The sequence below is a fragment of the Sinohyriopsis cumingii genome, chromosome 11 (assembly GCF_028554795.1).
Source record: "Sinohyriopsis cumingii isolate HCF-2022 chromosome 11, ASM2855479v2, whole genome shotgun sequence".
NCBI classification, from domain to species: Eukaryota; Metazoa; Mollusca; class Bivalvia; order Unionida; family Unionidae; genus Sinohyriopsis; species Sinohyriopsis cumingii.
Genome location: NC_142971.1, coordinates 43976499 through 43999407, shown reverse-complemented (window position 1 = coordinate 43999407; position 22909 = coordinate 43976499). Strand labels below are relative to the sequence as shown.

Sequence of the window (22909 nt, the reverse complement as noted above, 5' to 3'; positions counted from 1 at the left end):
CATGAAGGGATTATCAGTGGCAGTTCTTCTGTGTCATTACTTTGGTGGTGAGTGTGGGTTCAGATGGGCTCTAGCATTTCAAGGTCAAAGCTGTCTTCAGCCTTGTGTTGCTGTTAGGCAAGCAGCTATGCATGTTTATTACAAAAAGGGCATGTGGCCTCCAACAGCACCAATCTTTTTATGACTTTTGGCATGTCTAGCCAGTGGAAAAACAAACTCGACCTAGTCCACTCTCTCTCTCTTCAACGTGCTTAATGTAAAGGGAACTTGAGGTACTGTCGTCATAATTAATAACCCGAGCAGTATAGACCAAAACCAACTACATATTATCATATTGCCCAGCCATTATAGCAGCATTGTCATTGTGCCTGGCACCACTGTTTACAATGAATTAGAGCAGGAACAGCAGTGATAGTAATGGCAACAGTACAATAATGAAAAATCTGGGTTAAGCCCCATCATCAAGAAGATAAGTATGGAGCTTGACATCAATGAATGTGATGACATTTGGGATGTTTGCAAAGATTTGAAAGATCTTTTACTGACTGGAAAAGATGGGACTAAATTGGCCTACTGGGGCAGCCAGAATGCAAACACTGCCATTATATATGTTGGTACATGTACTGATAATTAATTGCTACTACCCTGTCTGACCTGTCCACTGGGAACCACTTCTTTGTGCCGCTATGTGCTAAATGATATCGTGTCATAGTACTAGTCTGGCATTTCAGACTGCCTTACATTTGAGCTACGCCAGAGCACAACGGGACCATCAACACTATCAGCAGTACTCTCTGGTGTTTGACATTATGACTCATGCAATTCATGCAGACACGATCTAGTAGCAGTACTTGGAAACAGTGGTAATCTTGTACATATGAGTGCTACACTGTTGCATGGTGATGTTAGACAAGAGAGAAAATATGTGGACTGCCGAGGTGAACACAGCAGCACAAACATTGAAGGCGATAGTAGTGCTTTTCAAGAATGTGACACAAAACAGTGATTTCACATGCAATAGTGAATATTTCCACAACACCTTATTTACACCTGTCAGTGAGATTCAAGGGCATTCAAAAACGAGATCTATTCCCATTGGCAGGAACATACTAACAGTGGGAAGAGATGCTGAAAGTAATAATGAGAAGTCCATACCGAATCACAGCTGCCAAAACTGGTTTGCCCGTGACAAGAGTATGATGTCGACAGAAGACTCCACTTGTCAGCAAGTTGCATTGAAAATGAGAGCAAAGACATAAATCTGCAAATCAAAGAAATGGTCCATGTGGTAGGCATGTTGGACATATACTTTCATACCATCATATATACCTAGCTCAAAATACAAAATGTCCAGTTTGTATCTAACCTCTTGGCAGGTCCCACACCACTCTGCCTTTCAGGTAGCCTGCATGAGTAATTTAATAACTTAACAACCACTGTGCATTATATTCATCTTCTGTCATGGCTGTGGCAAACTGCATCTTTACCCCATAGCAGGTCATGAGGTTGTCATAGTTAAAATCTTCCATGAGGAGCTTGCGCAGCTGAAGGATTGCCTGCCTCAAATAAATGGGTTGTCACATTCCAGGTTGGTCTTCTAGCAGGTTGCCATTGGAGCCTTTAAAGTGTTTACTTGCACCAGCCATACCTTTATAGACTGGTCCATGACTCCAATGCAAAGTTTGTTATTATCAAGTATAGCTTACCATCCTCACCCTCAGGTTGCAGGAGGTTCACTCAGATTCATTGTTTTTTGTGTTCCATGTTTTTTTTTCCAAAGAAAGATTTGTTCATCATCTGCAAGACGTCTTTTTCAAAGTCAATCTTCACTTTATTCCTTAGATCAGTTTTGAGCTGAATATGTGTTAACATCAGATGCACTTTAGTCTAACTTGGCATGCTCTATTGCATTAACATTTTCTCTGGGGGCCAGCACGTATCACTGTGCATCTTGATGTTTCTCAGGATACTTGAGGTCTATTTCGAGAATGTAGTGCTTATCCTGTGTTTCCACCTTTATTTGTTGTGAGATATGGCAAGCCAATACAGTTTTCAGACTGCCTCATGGCCAAGCCAAAGAGATTGTTGGTGTTTAGGTAGGTTACAGTTTCTTGCTTTCCACTGTTGTAGTCTGGCCACGTTGTGTTGCTTTTATATGGTGCTAACTTGCCATCAAAATGACATCACAGATGCTCTTTTTGGCAGACAGATGCATGTTGATGTATGTAAACAGCTTGTCATGAGCATAAATAAGTCTTGAGGAGGGCTTTCCACTCATTATGGTTGCATTGTAGTAATGGGCTATTTGAGGCAGTAGTATGCAAGGTATCACAGGATGAGTCAAAGATGTCTGCCAGCAGTAGCACATCAGTCTTCGGGTAGAGGTCATGGTAGCTTCCACATACACACTTTGAATGATGCTAGACTGTTTTTTTTTGTGTGTATCTGGCTGTACAATGCCACCTTTTTGGCAGGAGCAGCAATTTTTCAAACTTCTTGCAGCTGCTGATATATTCAGATCACCATCACACTCCTTATATTGTTGGTAAACTGCAGCTGTCCCACTGACAATACTTTAAACTTTTCCAGTGTGTTTGGTATGGCACTTGTCTGCACTTTTGAGGTTAATCCGATGGATTCCATGATAAGGTGACTAATGGAGCCATACAAAGGTATGAATCATCACTTGCATGTTTGATTTTCTAGGTAGATTCGAAGCTTGAGGTTACATGCTCTGTGGCAGTACCACCATACTTACCATACCTACCAGATCTCTTCTTGCTCCAGTTTCAGGAATCAAATGCATGTCATGATAGCCTCCTTGATGCAATATTTCTTCTTACACAAGGGACCTGATCAGGACATTTTTGTCTTTGCTTCTGGCCATCTTGTAGATGTGACCTTGCACTGGCACATTTAGTGCCTTGAAATTCACATCTATGATGCATGGAACACATCTAACAATAGTGGTTCTGGAAGGCTAGAATGTTCTTGTCTTCTCTGGCAGGATGAAGCACAATGGCATTTTCCTATACCAAGGCATTCTTTGCACTGGATTTCCAATAGACTGGCCTGGCTGAAGATAATGAGACAACAGCAGCAGACATTCTTTTATTCCTTGTGTTTGTTGTGATTAAATATCATGCTTTTTATCCATTGTTACTCTCTTCTCCATTAGACAAAAGGAGCATTTTACCAAGTGTGACCTTATCTACTTGCTGATGTGCAGCAGACAGATGACCTTTTAACACCCAAAAACACTGTGATTTCTGCATTATGACATTGAAACTTACCAATGTCACTCATCTTCCATGTGCCAGCAAAGTCGAGGTTGCCTAGGTGCTGGTGGTACTTGCCTGGCATGCCAACGTTCCTATCATCTGTCAGGTTTGAGTGGACAGAATAGCTGTCAAAACAAGGATTGTTGGTGTTTTTAACATTGATGATGGATCACAGTGGAATACACTTTTGCATAGGAATAATGATCCAGCCTCAAAACAGGTACTACTGGGACACACCTACTGCTAGATTGAATGTCTCAAACATTACAAAATATCTAACAGGCCCCTCGTGCATATATGTTTTTATGTGTTGAATTGTGGCAGTAACACTGGTCAGGAAATACACAATAACTTTAACTGTTCTTTCTAGTTCAACTTCATCATAGATGTTCTGCAGGCCTTATGATGCTTTCTCCATCAATACAAAGCTTAATTTAAGTCTGCCAAGTGCCTTGAGCACAATGCTGATAGTGTTATATTTACTAGGCACCATGGCATTAAGAAATCTGCCTTGAACACATGTCCTTCCGGTATGGTAGAAAGGTAGTCTTTGACAATCGTATTGGTTCTGCCCTGCCTCTCTACATAGATGGACAGAGCCAGAACAGAAAATTAAACTGTGCACTTGTGAGAAAGAAACTGGCTGTGGGCTAGAAAAGTAGTCCAAACCCTGTCCCAAGGAGACAAAACTGTCTTTTAGGCTGAAACTGTTTGTTGAGTCATTAAGCAGCTCATCTAACAAATCGGCAAAGTTATCCTGTGGAATATGCTGATGGGATTAAATTGGTTGTAAGGCTAGCTGTTGATCCCTGCTCACCAGTAATGCATACAGCACATCATATTCACTGAGTTTTTGTAATCATTTGATCAAGCAAGTATGGACGTTCGAATAAGGCTCATTAACAGTCATCCATTAGCCACTATGCCTTTTTGTCTTTATTATGTCTGCACCTGAATCTGAATTGTCATCTGTTTTGTATACACCTGAAACATTCAGTAATTGGCTGCATGCCTGCTGAGCTAAAATATGCTTGAAAATCTGAATGGTTCATTCATTAACTTCCTCCATTACTAGTTTGAACGTCTTTTTGGCATTGGTTGTAAGCTTTGCTACATATTGTTTGCCTCTGCATTGTTTACTAGGGCCTGTTTCTGTGTTGCAGCCTTATTACTATTGTTTTGTACTGACAAAATTCTGACACTTAGCGTCACTTATCTGTGAAACTTGCAGTACTTGCTAATACATGAAGCCTAGCACAATTACACAAAGAAGTCATATGCAATTATGTATGCACCATATTTTTGTGCTGAATGCAAAACCAGTATATACTCCATCACATTTTTATTTCGCATAAAAGTAATTCTCTTTTTGCAAACCAATCAATTATCTACTGTGTACACAGGACTGTATTGTAAAAGTCCCAGTCTGAAGCTATCTTATCTTGTAAGGGGGGCAGCAAGTTGCCAAGTGGTCTAAAGCACTCACTGTTATGGATAACTACCATCTCACCTCTGCCTGCTTGGGTTCAAGTCTTAGGCTTGGTTTACTTAGGTACGTGAGAAGGCTTGCCAGTAGCTTTTCATCGGTCAGTGGTTCTGCTTAGGTTTTCCAGGGTTCTTCCTCCACCAGTTATACTAGCCACCATACATAGCCTATCTTGGCTTTAAACCATACAACAACAGCAACAACATCTTGAAAAGGCCCTAAACCTATGCCTTGTTCTAAGGGTTAGTTATTGATAACTGATGGAAGAAGAATCATTCTGTAGGGAGGAAGCTGGTTCAAGTCAACACTTTAAGGGCTCCTTGAGTGACAGAGTGGTCCAAAGGTGGAGGCTTATGCAAAACTCTCATTTTACATCCAGTAAAGATTTCTTACGATGTCTGTATGGTCCTATATGAAAATAATGACAAGCAGACATACATTGTGGCAGTTGAGTGGTCTAAACCGCTCACCTTTTCAGATTATTGCCATCTCACCTCTGTGTGCGTGAGTTTGAGTCTCGGGTTCGGCCAATGTGAGTATGTGAGAAAGCCTGCCAGTAGCTTTTCATGGGTTGGTGGTTCTTTCCGAGGTTTTCCTGGGTTCTTCCTCCACCATTTATACTGGCCACCATGTATAGCACATTTTGTGCTGAAAATTTGCATTCAACCCTACAACAACAACAGTAACAATGTACATTGTGGCCACCATGGCAGCCTTCTTGTAAATCTTGTTATTGCTACTCCTCATGAATGTAGAGTCATATCAGCATGAAGTGTTTAATACAGATTTCTTACTTGGTCCTAAAATTTCTGATCTGACATCCAATTTTGCCACTGCAACAGCTATCTTGAAAACCATGTTGTCACCACTCATGTTAAGTAGAAAGCCATAATGACAAAGGATTTTCACTGGAAGACGTCTTAACATAACATCTTTGCATGCAAAAGAAATGGTGCCTATTTACTGTTCGATATCATCTATTTGGGATTAAATAACTAGTTTGGAATTACTGTGAATTTGAATTCATTTAAATACATTATGGATTATATCACTGTGATACATCAAGTATGTTAACACATCAGACTATTCCAGACTTTGGCACATCAGCACTATATATAGAATATCATTCAGAACACCACTGGAACTCATTTGGAATACTCTATACTTTTTGACTTGTGATAAAACTTTTAAGATTATTTAGGATTTCATTTCACTTGTTGGTTTTTGCTCATTTGTGTTACATAGTTTAAGATCCTATAGTCGTAAAAATGTGCACTTCAGAGTCAGGGTCACATATTATAAATAGATTTGGCCTATGCATTTCATTCTAAATCAGAATCTTCATACTTTTTGACCAGTTTCAATGTTATAAGCATGTGTGTTATAATCCTTCTTGTTAAGAAAAGCCGTATTTATTTGAGCCTCCATAGTTTCAGGTTCTGCCTTAATTTTACTAAAATAGATTTTGCCATGAAATTCAATTCTTGACAATAACTGATCATCTCTATAACCAATTTCATGCAGACTTGGCACATATATTTCCCTCAACAGCTCAGCTCCTATGAAATTTTAAGCTAGCAAGAAATCTACAATGAGTGATGACTGTGCGAGTACCAGTATTATTTAACTTCAGGGCCTAGTGGTCTAAGGTGCCCACCTTTACAAATCAGTCATCTTCCTTTGGACTGTGGGGGTTAAAGTCATCGGCTCGGTCAACACGAGTATGTGCAAAAGTTTGCCAGTAGCTTTCCAAGGGTCATCATTTCTTTCCAGGGTTTTCCCAGGGTCTTCCTTCATCTGATATACTAGCCACTATGTGAAAACAAAATGGCATTAAGCCCAGAACAACTACTTAGTCATGTTTATAGAGGACTTTGTATGTGTAGTGCTTGCTTACAGAATGAAAGGCAGACACATAATGTACCATTTACACTACCTTTGTTATATAGTGTAAGTGAGGAATGCCTTGTCAAGATGTGATGTATCTGTACTATTAAATATTCAGTCAAGATTTATAATGTACTGCTGTTCTCCTACATACCAGTCATTATAAACAGTATTTGTTGTAATCACACTGGAGTCGACAATGCTTTCTATTTTATTGAATCCTTTATTGCAGTGCATATAGTTATCTGGAAAAATAAGCTTGTGCCAATAAATCCGAAAATTTAACACCATAAAACAGGTGTCAACTTTGTTACATAATGAAAATATAGACACAATAATTTTTCAAGCCTTTGAATCAGGAATACATTACATTATTTGTGAAAACTGTAGACAAACCAAAGATTTTTGATCATCTGTATTCTATTATCTTTGTAGATGGCAGGCAGATACTGTGACCACCCTGCTGGAACTTTTTCCACCCATTGGCAACTCTAATCAGGAGAAGTTTATGTCTCTGCTTTCACATCATGCCTTTTGGAAAGCAATTTTTAATATGAAAGGAAAATATCTAGACAGAGTTCTAATGCATGAATCTTATAAGTTGGCACGGAATTCGGTTAGAGTAATGAGGGAAGCATTTAGTACATTTAGTGTGAAAGTAGCATGTGTAGAGCAGCTTACCTCAAATTCACTGGAAGAAAAAGTTGCAATATTATTTATGACAGATTCATTTCCAAGGGAGCAGTTTCATTCTGATTTCAAGCAATGTAAAGAAAATCTGAACATGGAGAAGGTGAATTTAGATGTTACCAAAAGTACCATACAAAGTGTCCTGAGGTTCTGTCCTCAAGCAGAAGATTTATGTAGTAGACTGGACACAATAAATGAAGAACTGAGGGCTGGTCAAGTATTAATGAAAAACTTGAAAAAAATATGGAACCCATTTCAAGATTTGCCAAAAGTTTGCACAAAGCTGAAGGTACCTGTTAAGTCCAAGTTATTTTGGAAAACCTGCAAGAAAAATGGAATTATAAAGTCTACAGAACAACAAACATTGAAAAGTGAAAGTCCTTCTTCAGATGTGAATGAAGGAAAGAACAGAGATGTTAGTGGGACAGAGGATATTTTGTCTCAGTCATGTAAAAGTTCCATAAATTTTTTAAATTTATTATCTGAAGAAGGCTGTGATCTTTACAGCAAATTTTGGGAAAATCTCTTTAAAGGCATTGATGTATGTCTATCAGACATCCAGGAAATAGACGGGACAGATATTTCACAAGAGATTGAACTCATTGAAGAACATGAAGGACAACAGTTGGATGCCACAAGCAAATTAGCACTTGTTAATTACATAAATGTCAAGACAGTTGAAAATACTGTCAAAGCAATCATGTGCTCAATTTCTACATTTAATGTAAAAGTAGAAGCTGATGAAAAATTGAATAATGCCATAAAAGCTTTTCAGAGTTTGTCCAAAGGTAACATTTGTAGTCTTTCATTATTTGATGTGCATAATGCTTTGATGACAGTAAGAGAAGCTTCAGACACCTTGCTTAGTGAAGAGGCAGTGGCTATGTTTATTGCTCTCAATAACGCTTCATGCTTGCTTAGTTTCCTCAGTGAGGTTGTGGATGAAGACCTTACAAATTGGATAGATGCAGTTGAAGAAGTCTTTGAGACATATGTGAAGGAGTCAACTGTATCAGGACTGATTGAAGTCAAAAGATTTCTTCAACCATTCCTTGATAAAGATAGTAAGCTCAGAGAAAATCCAAGAGAATTTTTTGGTACATTTTCTGAGAAGTTACAATCATTCAAGCAACTTGTAGGAAAGGCCGAAGATTGCATGCATAATTTGCATAGTCTTAAAGCTCTTTATAAGAATATAGCGAATAGAAGTGAAGGGAGAAGAGAAATTATTAAAAACATAGTTGGGCATGGAAGTTTTAATTTCAGTCTTGAATATCATCAGTGTATACTGACTGTTAGATATGGACAGAAGGACAGTATGTCAAAATATTCAAAGATTAGTTTAATTGACTTAAGAAGTAGTGCTCTGTTACTGATGCACACAGCAAGAAAGGATGAATCAGTTGAGGAAACAGCAGACAGACAAGAATACTTGGGAAAATTTGTGACTTACATTGACCTTAGTCTCGAAATTGCTGAACTATGCACAAGACTTCATGAATCTGGACACATTAGGTTCATAGAATTTAAAGAGCAATTAGAACCAAAATACCTTAATGACAGGATGTTAAATCTGAAAGAGGAATTGCTAGCATGGCAGAAAGATATCAAGGAATGTAGAGAACAATACTATTACATGAACTTCTTAAATGGAAATCAGATTCAATCACTGTATGGATACCTAACTAACCATGTTGAAAATGAAAAGGTTGTTAATACCTTTCTTAAGTTTATCCACCCACTTGCCACTGTTGAAGGAATCAGAAGTTATTTCTTAAGTGTAGCATCAGAAACTTCTCAAAAATCAGTTTTGATGAACATGGGAAAGGCACTTGAACATGCTTGCCAGAACCTGAAACCAGTTAGAAGGGCGATAGATTTATTTGAGTCTGCAGTACGCATCACAGAGTCTGTTCAAAAAGGGAAGCTACTAATAGCATCATTGGATGAAAATGATTCGGTGGTGAAAGCAGTTCTTGGCCTTTACCAGATCAATTCAAGAGTAATGCCAGAAGCACACCAGGTTTTGTTCTGTCGGTATGAGACATCATGGGATGAATTGGAACTAATTCTTCGGAGATGTTTAGGAGCACAAAAGTTTGGCTGGGGTGACAGTTTGTTCTGTCTTGCAAATATAGAGATGTTATCAAATGAAAAACAGTTCCAGCTAGTAGATGCACTTAGAAAATTACCAAAAGAAGGGGCATTTTGTCTTGCATTGATTTTTCGAGGACCAGAGCATCACCCATTCCTGCATGAATTTTCTGAATGTGTTACTCGAATTCAGCCCATGACACCAGCATCTTTAGAAGTGTGCCTTCAAAAGATGTGTCCAGATGTCTTTACAGTTACTTCACATGTTCCTGGGTTAGGAAAAACAGAACAGATCAAGAGATATGCAAATGAAATCAATAATAAATGTATTACCGTCCATGTGAGTGGACCTTTCAGAAAGCAAGCATTGGTTGAAAAATTATCAGAACTGAAATTCAACAAAGGTTGCGTTCTTCACATTGATGTTGGAGATACCCCTAGCACAAAGGAACTTGATGTATTTTTCTTTGAACTATTAGTCCTCCAGTATGTATCTACATGCACTGCATCAGTGTTTCTCACCACAAGTATGGTTCGCATTGAAATTGCCAGCACGATGAATAACACTTTGTCAGATGCCCTGCACACAACAACTTCATTTAAGAGACAACACCTGGAGTGGAGAGGGTTTGAAACTCTACAAGTTAGCAGTGAAATTCACAGTCCAGTACAAGTCGTCTGCCATTATTTGGATGCATTGAACAATGGAACAATTGACACAAGGGACATCATTTTCAAAGGAACAAAAACACTGAAGCCACTTTCACCAGAGAAGTGTAGATGGCTTCTTAAGAAGACTTTTAGCATTAGTAAAGATGAAGTCTCCTACACAATAATTAATGTATTTGTTCAAGTTCTTGCTGATCAGTTGAAGAAACTGTCATGCAGTGGCTTTTTTAGCATATCCAGTCTTTCCATTATGGTGGGCAGAAAAAGTAGAGAGTCTGTAAAAACAGCTTTGGTGAAGGCTATGATTCATTTATCAAAGGATTTTTCTGCAAGATCAATCAAGACATGCAGAGAATGTCAAATAACAACTTGTCAGGCAGCTTCCTTTATAGACAGAGTGGAGGGCATGATTCGATGGGAAAATAGCAATCATCTGTTGTTGTTATTCCATAATCAGGATATTCAGACTTTGTCTCCTTTGTATAGGGAAAAATCTTGTGTTTCTGAAGATGTTCAAACTTTGTTTCAGAGACAAATGAACAGAGAACTCCTAGATTATGAGAAGATGAGCCAGGATGAATTAGGAGATATTTTAAAGAAAGTAACTGGATCAAACTCACTTGTCGAACCAAAGAAAGAACTTCAAGAGATGGCAAAATATTATGCTCTAACACCAGACAACTTATTAAAAATGGCTGTTATAATGCAGAGGGTTTGGGCTCATATTCCAGTAATTGTGATGGGGGAAACTGGTTGTGGAAAAACATCACTGATTCATTATCTTGCAAATATGTGTAATATTAAGTTTAAAGTAATGAACATCCATGCTGGGTTAGAGGAAACTGATATAATCACAAGGGTACAAAAAGTTAATAGCAAAGCTTTAGGTTTGATCAAAACAAAACGTCAGGTTTGGCTTTTTCTTGATGAAATCAATACCAGTGGTCATATTGCACTTATTGGTGACATTATATGCCACCATTGCTGTTTAGGAAGAATGCTGGCACCAAATTTAGTTATTATGGCAGCATGCAACCCATATAAATTGAGACCACGAGAAACAATTCACACAGCTGGACTAAAAGGGAAAGTGAAAATGGATGACCTTTCCAGACTTGTTTACAGAGTTCACCCACTCCCAGAGACTATGGTTGATTATGTCTGGGATTTTGGAAGTTTAAGCAAGAAAGATGAAACAATGTACATTTTCCAGATGGTATCTGGAAAGTTGGGATTTACCCCGAGAACAGAAGAATTCCTGGTAAATGCATTAGTAATATCTCAAGATTTCATGAGGAATGTAGAAAAAGTCACTTTCTGTGTGAGCCTAAGAGATGTACGTAGATGCAAAGACCTTGCAGTGTGGTTTAAAGATATCCTGAACAAAAAGAATGGCATGAACAAATCACACAGTACTGATAAGGTAGAAATACATGCCATAGTTCTTGCTCTTGCACATTGCTACCATTCCAGACTAACTGATTCCAAAGTGAGAAAAGGGTACAGAGAGGCATTATGTAGTTCATTTGAGAATTTTGGTGAGAAGGGATACACAGAGAAAAACATTAAAGATATTATACGAGGAGAACAGGAAGACATACTTGACCGAATGAAATTACCCCCTGGGACAGCTAAAAATACAGCTCTTCTAGAAAATGTCTTTGTTATTCTTGTCTGCATTCTCAACAGAATTCCAATTTTTGTTGTTGGCAAACCAGGATGTAGCAAATCTCTCTCAATGCAAGTGATCAGGAGTAATTTAAGAGGACCTGATTCTGAGAATGAATTCTTCAGGTCATTGCCTCAACTGTATTGTGTATCATATCAAGGATCAGAGTCCTCAACTTCAGAGGGTATTATTAAAGTTTTTGACAAGGCACAGAAATACCAGGAGATCAATTCTCGGGAGAATGTCCAGTCCGTAGTCATTCTTGATGAAATTGGACTAGCTGAAGTTTCACGGTTCAACCCTCTAAAAGTTCTACACAGTTTGTTAGAACCTACTGTAAAATTATACCCAGATGTGGCAGTTGTAGGAATTTCCAACTGGGCTTTGGATGCTTCAAAGATGAACCGAGCAATACATTTATCTAGACCAGAGATGGACGTGGATGAACTTTTTGATACTGGTGAATCAATCAGTAATTCTCTTGCTAAGTCAACCGAGACCACTTTTCCAAGAATATATGCAGGATCTAAAAAAGATCTTAACATTCAGGAGGAACTAAAAGGCATTGCTAGAGGGTATTTTGAACTTGTATCCATTCAGAAGCCTGAAAATTTTTATGGGCTCAGAGACTACTATTCCTTAGTCAAATACTTTGCTAAGGAATTGATAAAGATGAAAGATGATGAAATCAATCAAAATGAAAAAGGCCAAATCATACTGGAAGGAATACTTAGGAATTTTGGTGGGCAACCTTCAGAAATGGAGCTGATATGGAAATGTTTTAAAAAACATATAAAAGTCCTCAACAATCTGTATGGTCATCAGAAAGTACCTGTGTTAAATTTGATTAAAGAAAACATAGAAGATAGGTCTACAAGACATCTTTTACTTATCACAAAAGGAGATTCAGTTCTTGGAATTTTAGAAAAGCAGTTGAAAGATCAACACAGAGAACATATGACAATATTTGGGAGCAAATTTGAAGAGGATCTCACAGATGATTACAGCTATCGGATCCTGAGTCGGATAATCCTGTGTATGGAACAAGGGCTTGTCCTGATACTTAAAGACCTGGAAAATATATATGGTAGTTTGTATGACATGTTGAACCAGAACTATACTGTTGTAGGAAACAAGAAAAATTGTCGGATTGCCCTTGGTCCATATAGCAACCCTATGTGTTATGTCCACGATGATTTTAGGTGCATAGTCCTTGTGGAGGAGAAGGAGCTTAAAATTTCAGATCCTCCATTCCTCAACAGGTTTGAAAAACAGTGCCTTCAGTACTCTGAGATATTGGATGATGAAAATAAGAAAGTAATGTCAGATTTAGAGCAGTGGATTGCATCAGTTGCTTTGATTCCTGGGAAACATTTTTCTCCAGAGGATATATTTCCTATTTATAGCAGGGACATGGTCCCTTCCTTAATTCTGCATATATCACCTTCAAATCATCAAACTATTCAAGACAAAATTAATGCATGCAAAATGACACTACTAGAGATCATGAAACCAGAATCCATTGTTCGCCTTGGCATATCAAAATTTGGACAAAATTGTTCATGGGAAGATATGGATAGGTTGAAACAATCATATTTTGCACTGCCAATTCATGATGGGTTAGAATCATTTCTCAAGTCAGAGATTGGACAGGATAGAGATAATGTTGGCAAAATGATGATTGTATTTACCAACCGAAACATACATACTGATTTAAAAAAGATTGTTCCAGATTTTGCATGTCAGATTGAAAAGCTTAGTGCTTTTAAATCAGAAAAACAGCTGACAACACAACTGGAGCTATTTTGGCAAGTTTCAGAAACAAATTTACTTATATTGCAGAGCAAGGCTGATTCAGATGGTGAACACATCCTACTTGCAAAGACCATTATGGAGAAATTTCAGACTGAATACCATAGAAATAAACCAATAAAAGCAAAGCATGTTTGCTTGACAATTCATCTAGAAAGACACGCAGATAAATCAAGTGTAGTGCCTCAGATTGACTTTCTTGCTAAGTGGAAAATAGTCATGCTCGACATGTTGGAAAAACCAAAAACTAATCTTCCAGAGCTTATCCAGTTAAATTTGTTGAAAACAATTACTGGAATTAAGCAGGAACAGTTGCATGAATATATCCGTCAAAAGCTACCCACAGCATTTACAAGCATAAGATATGGGGCAGTTGGGAGGGACATTCACAATATCTCAAGAATGATTGCCAAGATAGGAACCAGTCTAGAATTTAAGTCTCATTTGGAAGATGCAATATTGAGATATGTAGAGCAATTCTCATCTGATACAGAAGACTGGCAGGTGTCTGTTGCCTGTGATACAAACAAATTGTATATTGCCTCAAGTTTTATGGATGCATTGGAAACACATGTATTTTCAGTCATTTTCGATCCATTAGTCATGCTGCTTTGTGAACTTGAAAAACACAACCTGCTAGATTCCTTCTTTATAGAAGACTCATCCAAAGAAAAGAGACAGCTCATGTGGTATAGATTTTTCAGGAACAGCCAAATGTTCAGTATTGATGAAACTCCTTTACCAACTGGACCAGAATGCTACTTGGTCTCAACTCCAGCTTTGAAGCTTCACATGCCATTCAGTAAATTGTTTTTTGAAAGAATAGAGGATGAGAGGGAAAATTTGTCAGAATTAATGAAAACTACTCACATGTCAGAGGAAATAGACAATCATGAAGAACTTGAGTATGACAATGTGCAGAATCCAAAGAGCCACTTTAGTCATAGGATGCTTGAAGAGACTGTAGATTTAGAGTATGAAAATTGTCAGATGGACTATGTGCATGATTTCTGTACATTAGTACTTGCAAAGCATTCTCCAAACAACATTAGTGATGAAAATATAAATACAATGCTTTGGCTCCTCAAGAAGAAGTCTAACATAGTAGGTGCCAGTCTGGTTGAGGCATGTCAGATGGTTCATTCAGCTTACTGGGCAAACCCTGATTTAATCATGAATGAATTCACACTTATTGAAACTTGCAGGGAATTAGTGGATCTATCAAACATTCTTCCAGAAATATTCACTCAGATTTTTCCAGTCAAAGCTGAAGAGGGCATAGATGAACAAAATTCTGATAAGACTCATTTAAATAATATGCAGTGTGCAGAAGATACGTTTAACAAGGAAAATTTATCACATCTTTTGAAAGAGGAAAACATTTACTCAGAAAATGAATTTACAAGTCATTCTTCACATCTGAAGGATACTCAGATGAGTGAACAATCAAAACAACCAGATGGTGCACCATCCTTTGAAAATAATCTGGTTGCAATATTGTGTAAAAGAATACTGCCATCCGGAGAGATGTTTGAATCAGAAATGGGCCTTGAAATGTGGAACAGAAAAGTACAAAATATCTTGTCATTAGCAGGACGTGTCTCAAGAAATTGCATTGACTTGTATGGGCTCAGATTTTGCAGTGATCTGACTTCTATAATTCTCATTCCATACAAAATGGATAGTTCCTGGCTTGTCCAGTTCGGGGATTTGCTGCATAAAAGCAAAAATGTCATGGATTTTGCATTTACAGGGAAAGTAAGTGAAATGTTGACCTCTTTTGATGAGTTAAATGTAAAAAAAGAAGATAGACAGAAAATATTTTGTCAGTTTGTTATCCGATATCTTCAGGCAACAAAAGATAGTGCAGGAATCTTAGATTGGTTGCTTCAAATGGTAGCAAGGAATCAAATTCCTGATAATCAGCTATCATACCTAAAAAGCCCTTTTCACTGTGCACTATGTCTCCAAATTAATGAAGATGAAAACGAGACTGAAAATATATTTGTCAAAATAATTGATGATGATGCTCTCCAGTTAGTAGACGATAACCAGTTTCTTTCCAAATTGAACAATGGCATGATGAACTTTTTTAAAGATAGTCAACAGGATTTTGCACTTGCAACACTTCTGGTTGATATCTTTGAACAGGATATATTTGGATCATTCCTTTCTGATATTCAGGATGTTGTTACAGACTCTGCACTTGAACGTCTCAAGAAGGCTGAAAGAATCATCAGTGAGGAAGAATTTTCTCTGCAGCAGCTTCTAGGAATAGCTTACTATAGGAAATGTGTAAAGATAATGGCAGTTACATTGCAAAAGGAAGACACTGGTGATCATCAGTCTATCCTCCAAAAGCTTGATACTTGCTTGAAAAGTCACAAAAAGGATGTAGAGCTTGATAAAAAATTGTCCATACAGTTATTTTTCCTTAAGGTCCTTAAAGCAGGTCATGGATTTAACAATATGAAAAAGAAAATCAAGATTATAAAGGACAAATATACATTTTTGTCACCAATTCTGAAAGATTACTTAAAAATGGATTCTGCTGACAGTCTTCCTATTCAGTTACACAATCCTGGACTTCACAGAGCTGGCATAGATGCATTGAAATCATTAGATGACAGCAGAGATAAATTCAGAAATATTATTAAAGAAGCAGTTAAAGACAGTAGCAAAATGTTATCATTACATTCAGTGTGCATGCAACAATTCTACTTAAAAAGGACAGTAGTGGAAGAAACAGACAGTTCAAAGAACATTGCAAAAGAAATAGAAATATTATGTAAAGAGAGTAACATGGATAAGAACAATTTAAGACTTATTCAATGTTATTTGGGACTAGTAGACTTCAAGATAGGTGTGCTTAATCTATGTTTAAAAAGTAATGAATCAGAAATACAGTTTGCAACACTTGTTACCCAACTAGCATCCCTTGCTTTGTCAAAACTTACTCACTCCAGTTTCTATGTTAAATGTGTTCTAAAGCTTAAAGATGTGTTAACAAATTTCTTTCCTGGGATGGAGAATGAACATTTTAAGCTTGAATCTCCCCCGTTAGTCATTGTCAAATCTATTCTTGTTGGGACATGCACCAATCATCACCGATTTGCCATTTCAACACATGAAGAATATCAAGAACAGTGTGAAATATGCTCAGGCCAAGTTGTAGACATAGATAGGCCACTGACAAAGACCTTTTGTTTCTCAGGTCCCAATAGAAATAATACTATTCCAGGAAGAAATCTCACAGCTATGTCAAAAGGTATACTGCAAATGATTACGAGTTCTTTACTCACAATGTCATTAGCATTAGGGCTGTCTGAGCAAGATGACATCAGAGATGTTTTGCATGTGGTGGAAAAAGACAACATAGACACTTATCTGTACAAACATATTGAAAGTACACTTAGGAATCTGGAAGTTCTTACAGGATTAAAGCAGACAGAATTGGACTACTTTCTGTACAATCTTATTACAAGAGCCCAAAATCTTCTGTGGAAAGATGACCTGTATTTCCTAGAGGAATCAGAGCGAAATGATTGGGAAAGAGAATTTACAAAAATTGTCAGCATCAGTATACAGGATACCTTTTCTGTAGTAAGTGATATGAAAAAAAGTATAATGACATTAAATGGATTGGATAACTCAGCTGTTGAATATGAAGTTCAGGAGATAGATGAAATAGGATGGCTTCCATGTCTCTTCAGGTTAACTAGAGAACCATCCCTTGAGAATCTTTCCTTCAACTTGTATGAGAGAAATAAAGTAGATTCCTTTCCATTTGTGGCTCTTGTTCTAAGGACATTGCCTCAGCTTCAGTTCACTAAGTACATTAAGCCCATAATAAGTTGGCATAAGGCATGTTTAATGTATCTGAGTTTCAAAAAAAAGAAGGCCGACTGTAAGAAGCCAGATTATACTGTTTCTGTTTTTGTCCATGAGGAAATGGAAGAAAAGCGGCAAGATGCTTTGAAAAAGAAATTTGAATCCTTTAAGGAGGCATGGGAGGAAATTAGGGAGAATGCAGCATTGGTTAAATGTTTGCCAAAGATGGAGAGAATACATCTAGGAAGCAAACTGGAGAACTGTCTGATACTGGACCAATCATCTGCCATGTACAGGGTTCTTGAAATTCTGGTATCAATGCAGAACAATTTTCTGGATGAGACACTGGCACTAGCAATAGAAAGTTACATTCCAGCCCTTGATTTTCTGTGCAAAAATACAAAGAAATCTGTCATTGCATGTTTTCCATGTGTACCTGTTGCTGATGCAAGATCAAGTAATATAATAACATTTGAATGGACAGATAACTATCTTCAATTCTCACAGTGCAATCTTCAGTATGGTCATGGCCGGGATATAGCCTATGACTTCAGAACAATTGAAATGGAACTGGCAAATACACTTTTATTAGGTAAATCCTACTTACTTCTCAAAGAAACATTCCCAGTAATAATATTTAATGATGAACGATATAAAACCTATGTTCATATGATTCAGGAGTTGAAAAATGCCATCCCACAGAAAATGCTTCCCATTGGTATTGAGAAAGAACTACATGATAAAAAGGAAAATAATCCTAAGCAAATAGCTGATCTTCTGAGCTATCTTGGTATGATTATGTCATTGCTAAGAAGAACACATGGGAGACCAGATATGACCATAGCTGAGGCCATAGGTGATTGGGACTATTTTCTGGCACAGTCATTTTCAAGGAAAGTACTTCATAGCTTTGAAAATGAACTTTGTCTATGCCATATTGTAGAGATGAATGGAGTACTAGAGCAACTGAATGCTGGTGGAATAATTGAAGACCTGGATGATAAATACAGGGTTAAGCTTGAGGAAAACTTTAAAAGTATTGTAGGAAGCTTCCTTAGTAGAAGTTTAGCAGAGACTGTCCTCAAGGCAGAAAAAAGATTTGTATACAGATGCTTATATGATGAGGAAATGGAGCCCACAGAATCCATGCTAACACACATCAAGGACCACTATTTTTGGCCATTGGGGGCATTAAAGGATGATTCTGTAGAAGATGGATCAGGAAGAGTTCTGCTGCAAAGCCTCTTTCCAGATGAGATTCTAGTCCAACATATATATTACTACATACAGTTCCTGACTCAGAAAATTGAGGTAAGATGGATCTCCTAATGAAAAATATGTTGCAGTAATACATAACTGGTGACTATTAGTGTCACTGTCTGTAACCTGCTACAGTTCTGTAATAACAGCAGGCCCAAGAGGACTAATATTTTAACAGTTGACCATTTTACTAAGCAGGCTTACCAGTACATAATAAGCTATCTCCCAAACATATAATTTTTATCTCTTGGTCTTAAAATGTCAACTGTATTCTTCCCAAATCATTTTGAAAGGGATTAAACTTCAATGTAACTGTGCTATTATCAGCTGTCATATTAAAAATGATAATTAAAAATAGTGCCATGACAATTATTCATGCAATTTTTTCAGACTCAGTAGTATATTTATAATTATTATTCTCGTAACTAATGTGACAAATAAACAGTGTCATACGATTTTTCAGAAAACATTTTTACACTAATAATGTAATAGTTTATTATCCTTCTAAACTGGTACTTTAAATTATTATTCCTGTAACTAACACACAAACACAAATTGTAAGAAAGATGTCTTGTGACCCTTTAATTAAGCACTGAAGACTTTACTTTAGAACCAGTTGTTAGAAAATATATTTTTACAGTTGCCCTGTGGTTACAGGGCATTAGAATTGGGACCACTGTGTTACACTAAGATGGTTGTATGAAGTCATTAAAAGTGTATGAATGCTAAGAATGTTTCTAACTGGGGGATTCCAGCATGTATATAGGTTTTGGTTCTTTATCTCATATTTTTGAAAACAAAATCTGTGATCCTGTTTGGTACCATGATGCATGAACTGAGATGGTACAATGTAAAACCCACATCAATCAATCAACATTAATTTAGTCAATTTTTTAATTCAAATCCTAGACTTGTTAGTTGTTTTGGTAATGACAAACATTATTCATTTTAACAAACTGTAAAAATATGTTCTGAATAAATATAGACAAATTTCTAAGTGCACAGTTAAAACAGACCAAGTCCATTTCCTAGCTAAAAAAATTCTAAGTCTACATTTCCGAGTTATGTCCAAGCTAAAAAATGACTAAGTTCTTATATCCGAGGTTTTTCCAAGCCAAAAATATACTAAGTTCTCATGTCCAAGGCTTTGTCCAAGGTATTTCCTAGGTTTTTTTATTTCCTAGGTTTTTTTAATGTACAAGATAACGTCAGAGGTTTCCCAGGTTTTCCTAGGAAAACCATGGAAAAACTTCAGATGTCCAAGGTTTTAGGCCAAAATTCCAAGTATAACCTTGGAAAATGTACAGCTAGGAACCTTTTATAAAATCCTAAGACATGCTAAAATGACCAGGATGTGGTCACAAGTTGTCTTCCAGAACATTCTATGTTTGTAAATAAGACTATACCTTGAACTCAAATATCAATAAACAAGTTATTTATTTCTTTACACAGATGACAAAACACATGGGAATAGTCAGGCCAAACCTCTACACTTAGTTACAGACAAAGGTTGAGCACACAATACAAATTACATGTAAATATACATAACACATATCAGAACATTTACAGACCATGACAGCTGTTTTGGGTTAAACACCATTTTGCAGCACATGGTGGCCAGTGAGTCTGGTGGAGGAGTAATCTGGGAAAACGCCAGTAAAAACCACTGGCCCATGGGAAGCTACTGGCAAGCTTTCTCACACACCTTGTCTGAGCTCAATTCTTGAACCTACATGGACATAGGTGAGATATGGGAGGGATCAGTAAAAATGAGCACTTTAGACAACTCAGCCACTTGCATTCTTTATGATACTATGCATTCATCTTGTTCATTACTTAACATTTGGGGCCCCAAGTGGCCAAGTGGTCTAAAGCGCTCTCCATTACGGATCACTGCCATCTCACCTCTGTCTGCGTGGGTTTGATCCTCTGATTCGGCCAGTGTGTTTATGTGAGAAAGCTTGCCAGTAGCTTCTCGTGGGTCAGTGGTTCTTTCTGGGGTTTTCCCAGGTTCTTCCTCCACCATTAATACTGGCCACCATGTATAGCCTATCATGTGCTGAGAAATGGCATTAAATCCTACAACAACAACAACAACAACAACTTAACGTTTTTGACATCTGAGTTATGTAAGCAATAATTCCAAGTTGCATCAAAATTGGATCAGAAAAATGGCCTCCATTGATAACATGGTTAGCCAGTCAAATGCAAGATCACCTCATTAATACACCTAAATCTCACTCATTATTGAACTCATTTGAGATATTGATGATATAAACCCATATTACCCATACTACAAGTATGATTGAAATTGGATGAGAAATATGGACTCCAGAGTAGGAGCATGCAATTGTTGAGGGTTTAGACAATGCATGATCGAAGCTGGGCCATATCATAAGCTAACATGACCATAATGGCCATGTTAGCTTAAAATGCTTGCTAATTTATATTTTGTAGTGACAGCTATTCCTTAAAGGAAACACATTTGGTTTGGTTTGATGTTTTATGGCACAGCAACACAAATTCAGTTATTCAGTGTCATTAGAACTGGAGTCAACTGAATTGCCCAAGGACACAGCATTGTGGCCAACCTGTGCTGATCCAGTGTTAGTATCCAAACCCACACCCTTTCAATCACAAGTCCAGTATGTTACCCACCGAGCCACTTGCAGTTCCTGCCTCCATTAGTCACTGGATTGGGCCTAAAAAAAATACAATTTTTTAAAAGAAATTAATGGACAATACATGTCCCCATCCAATAAGCTAGCCGAATGATATTAGACCAACTTGAGTCTTTTTTTATTGTAAAATAATTATTTTGGATGAATTCTGGGGAGCCATCATCTAGGCTCTGCCCGACCTTGTTATTGAGCTTTGTTTATTTGTTTTTTCAGGTCAACTTAAGAGGTATAGGAAATACCCCTTGCCTGTGTTGCTGGGAATGCTAAAATTTAGAGCCAATTTTAGGGTTCTTTTCTCACCATTTCTCACCTAAATTTTGTAATTCAGTGGTTAATGGGCTGAGCTTATGAACAGAAGGTGTGGAGTCAAGTCCTGCTCAAACCAAGCTATAGTAAAAGTCATACAAGTCATGCATGCACATTAACTTATTTTAAATTAAATATGAATTGTTGTTTTAAAATTTAATAAAATTTTGTTTAACCAAAGTCTATTCGATTCTAATTATTAAATGTTGTGCACTTTTATTGTCACTAAGAAATTTAACAGCAAAAATTATTGATTGCTATGGATTGTACACTGGTGGCCAGTTACTGAACTGGGTCAAGAAAAGAGCATGTCGAGTCTAATTATCACAGTATAGGGTAGTATGAATTTGTTTGTCAACATGTGTAACATTCATTGTGACATCACAGAGTGCAATATTCAATCCAGATTGTACTGAACCACACCTTTACACTGACATCATCCAATAATGTCCATGTACTTTAACATTGATTTTGTCATATGTATTTCTCGGGGCATGTGAATAATGACCTAAAGGATGTATGAGGATCCAAATGAAGTGAGTAATTTACCACTTAAACGTATGAAGAATCAAATTCTAAAAAATTATGCCCACTTATGAAATAATCGGTGTTAAATTCATGCATGACCAGTATGACTTTTACATATGACTTTTACAATAGGTCAGTCACTATACTGCATCTTTGAGCATGTCATTTTACTAAACTGCCTCAACACAGTATAATTTTTCATGTGTTGTTTACCATTAAGTACCAGACTAAACAAACTCTCTTTAACTTCATATGTGATGTCAGTGCTTTTTGTTCTATTTTTATTTTTGTTTGTCTAGAACAAGCCTGTTTGTTTTTGCATCTTTGTTATATAGTATATCACTTTGTACCTAATGTTCCTTTTTACTTTTTCTGTTTGCACAGGATCTGAAGAGAAAAGAGCAAAGCACCTATGGAAAAATTCACCAGACCAGTTCTGGTAAAGGAGGCAAAGAATTGAGAAAACAGCAGAAAAAATTTGCAATGAATTCATAGAAAAGCATGGCTATATTGTTTTCTTAGAACTACATGTAATCACATGCATAAACTTGTTAGTTTTTAAAACAGTATTTTTCTGTTTTGTACATTATTTTCAAAACTTATCTAAGCCAGAAGGGGACATAGGCATTGACACATTGCAGTAATATGCAAACATATTTCGGACACTTGTTTCAGCACACTCTGTTGTTCTCTGAATATAGCTGCAGTACATGAC

At 37.1% G+C, this 22909-nt stretch overlaps 1 protein-coding gene across 1 annotated transcript; it reads left to right on the top strand.

The window, feature by feature from the left end:
* Window positions 1-475: 475 nt before the first annotated feature.
* On the top strand, window positions 476-22689 carry LOC149788037 (uncharacterized). The gene is made up of 4 exons (XM_089973507.1): window positions 476-614; window positions 1495-1588; window positions 7090-18730; window positions 22579-22689. Exons 1-4 carry the CDS (start codon window positions 476-478, stop codon window positions 22687-22689), a joined length of 11985 nt encoding a protein of 3994 aa, XP_089829633.1.
* Window positions 22690-22909: the final 220 nt, after the last annotated feature.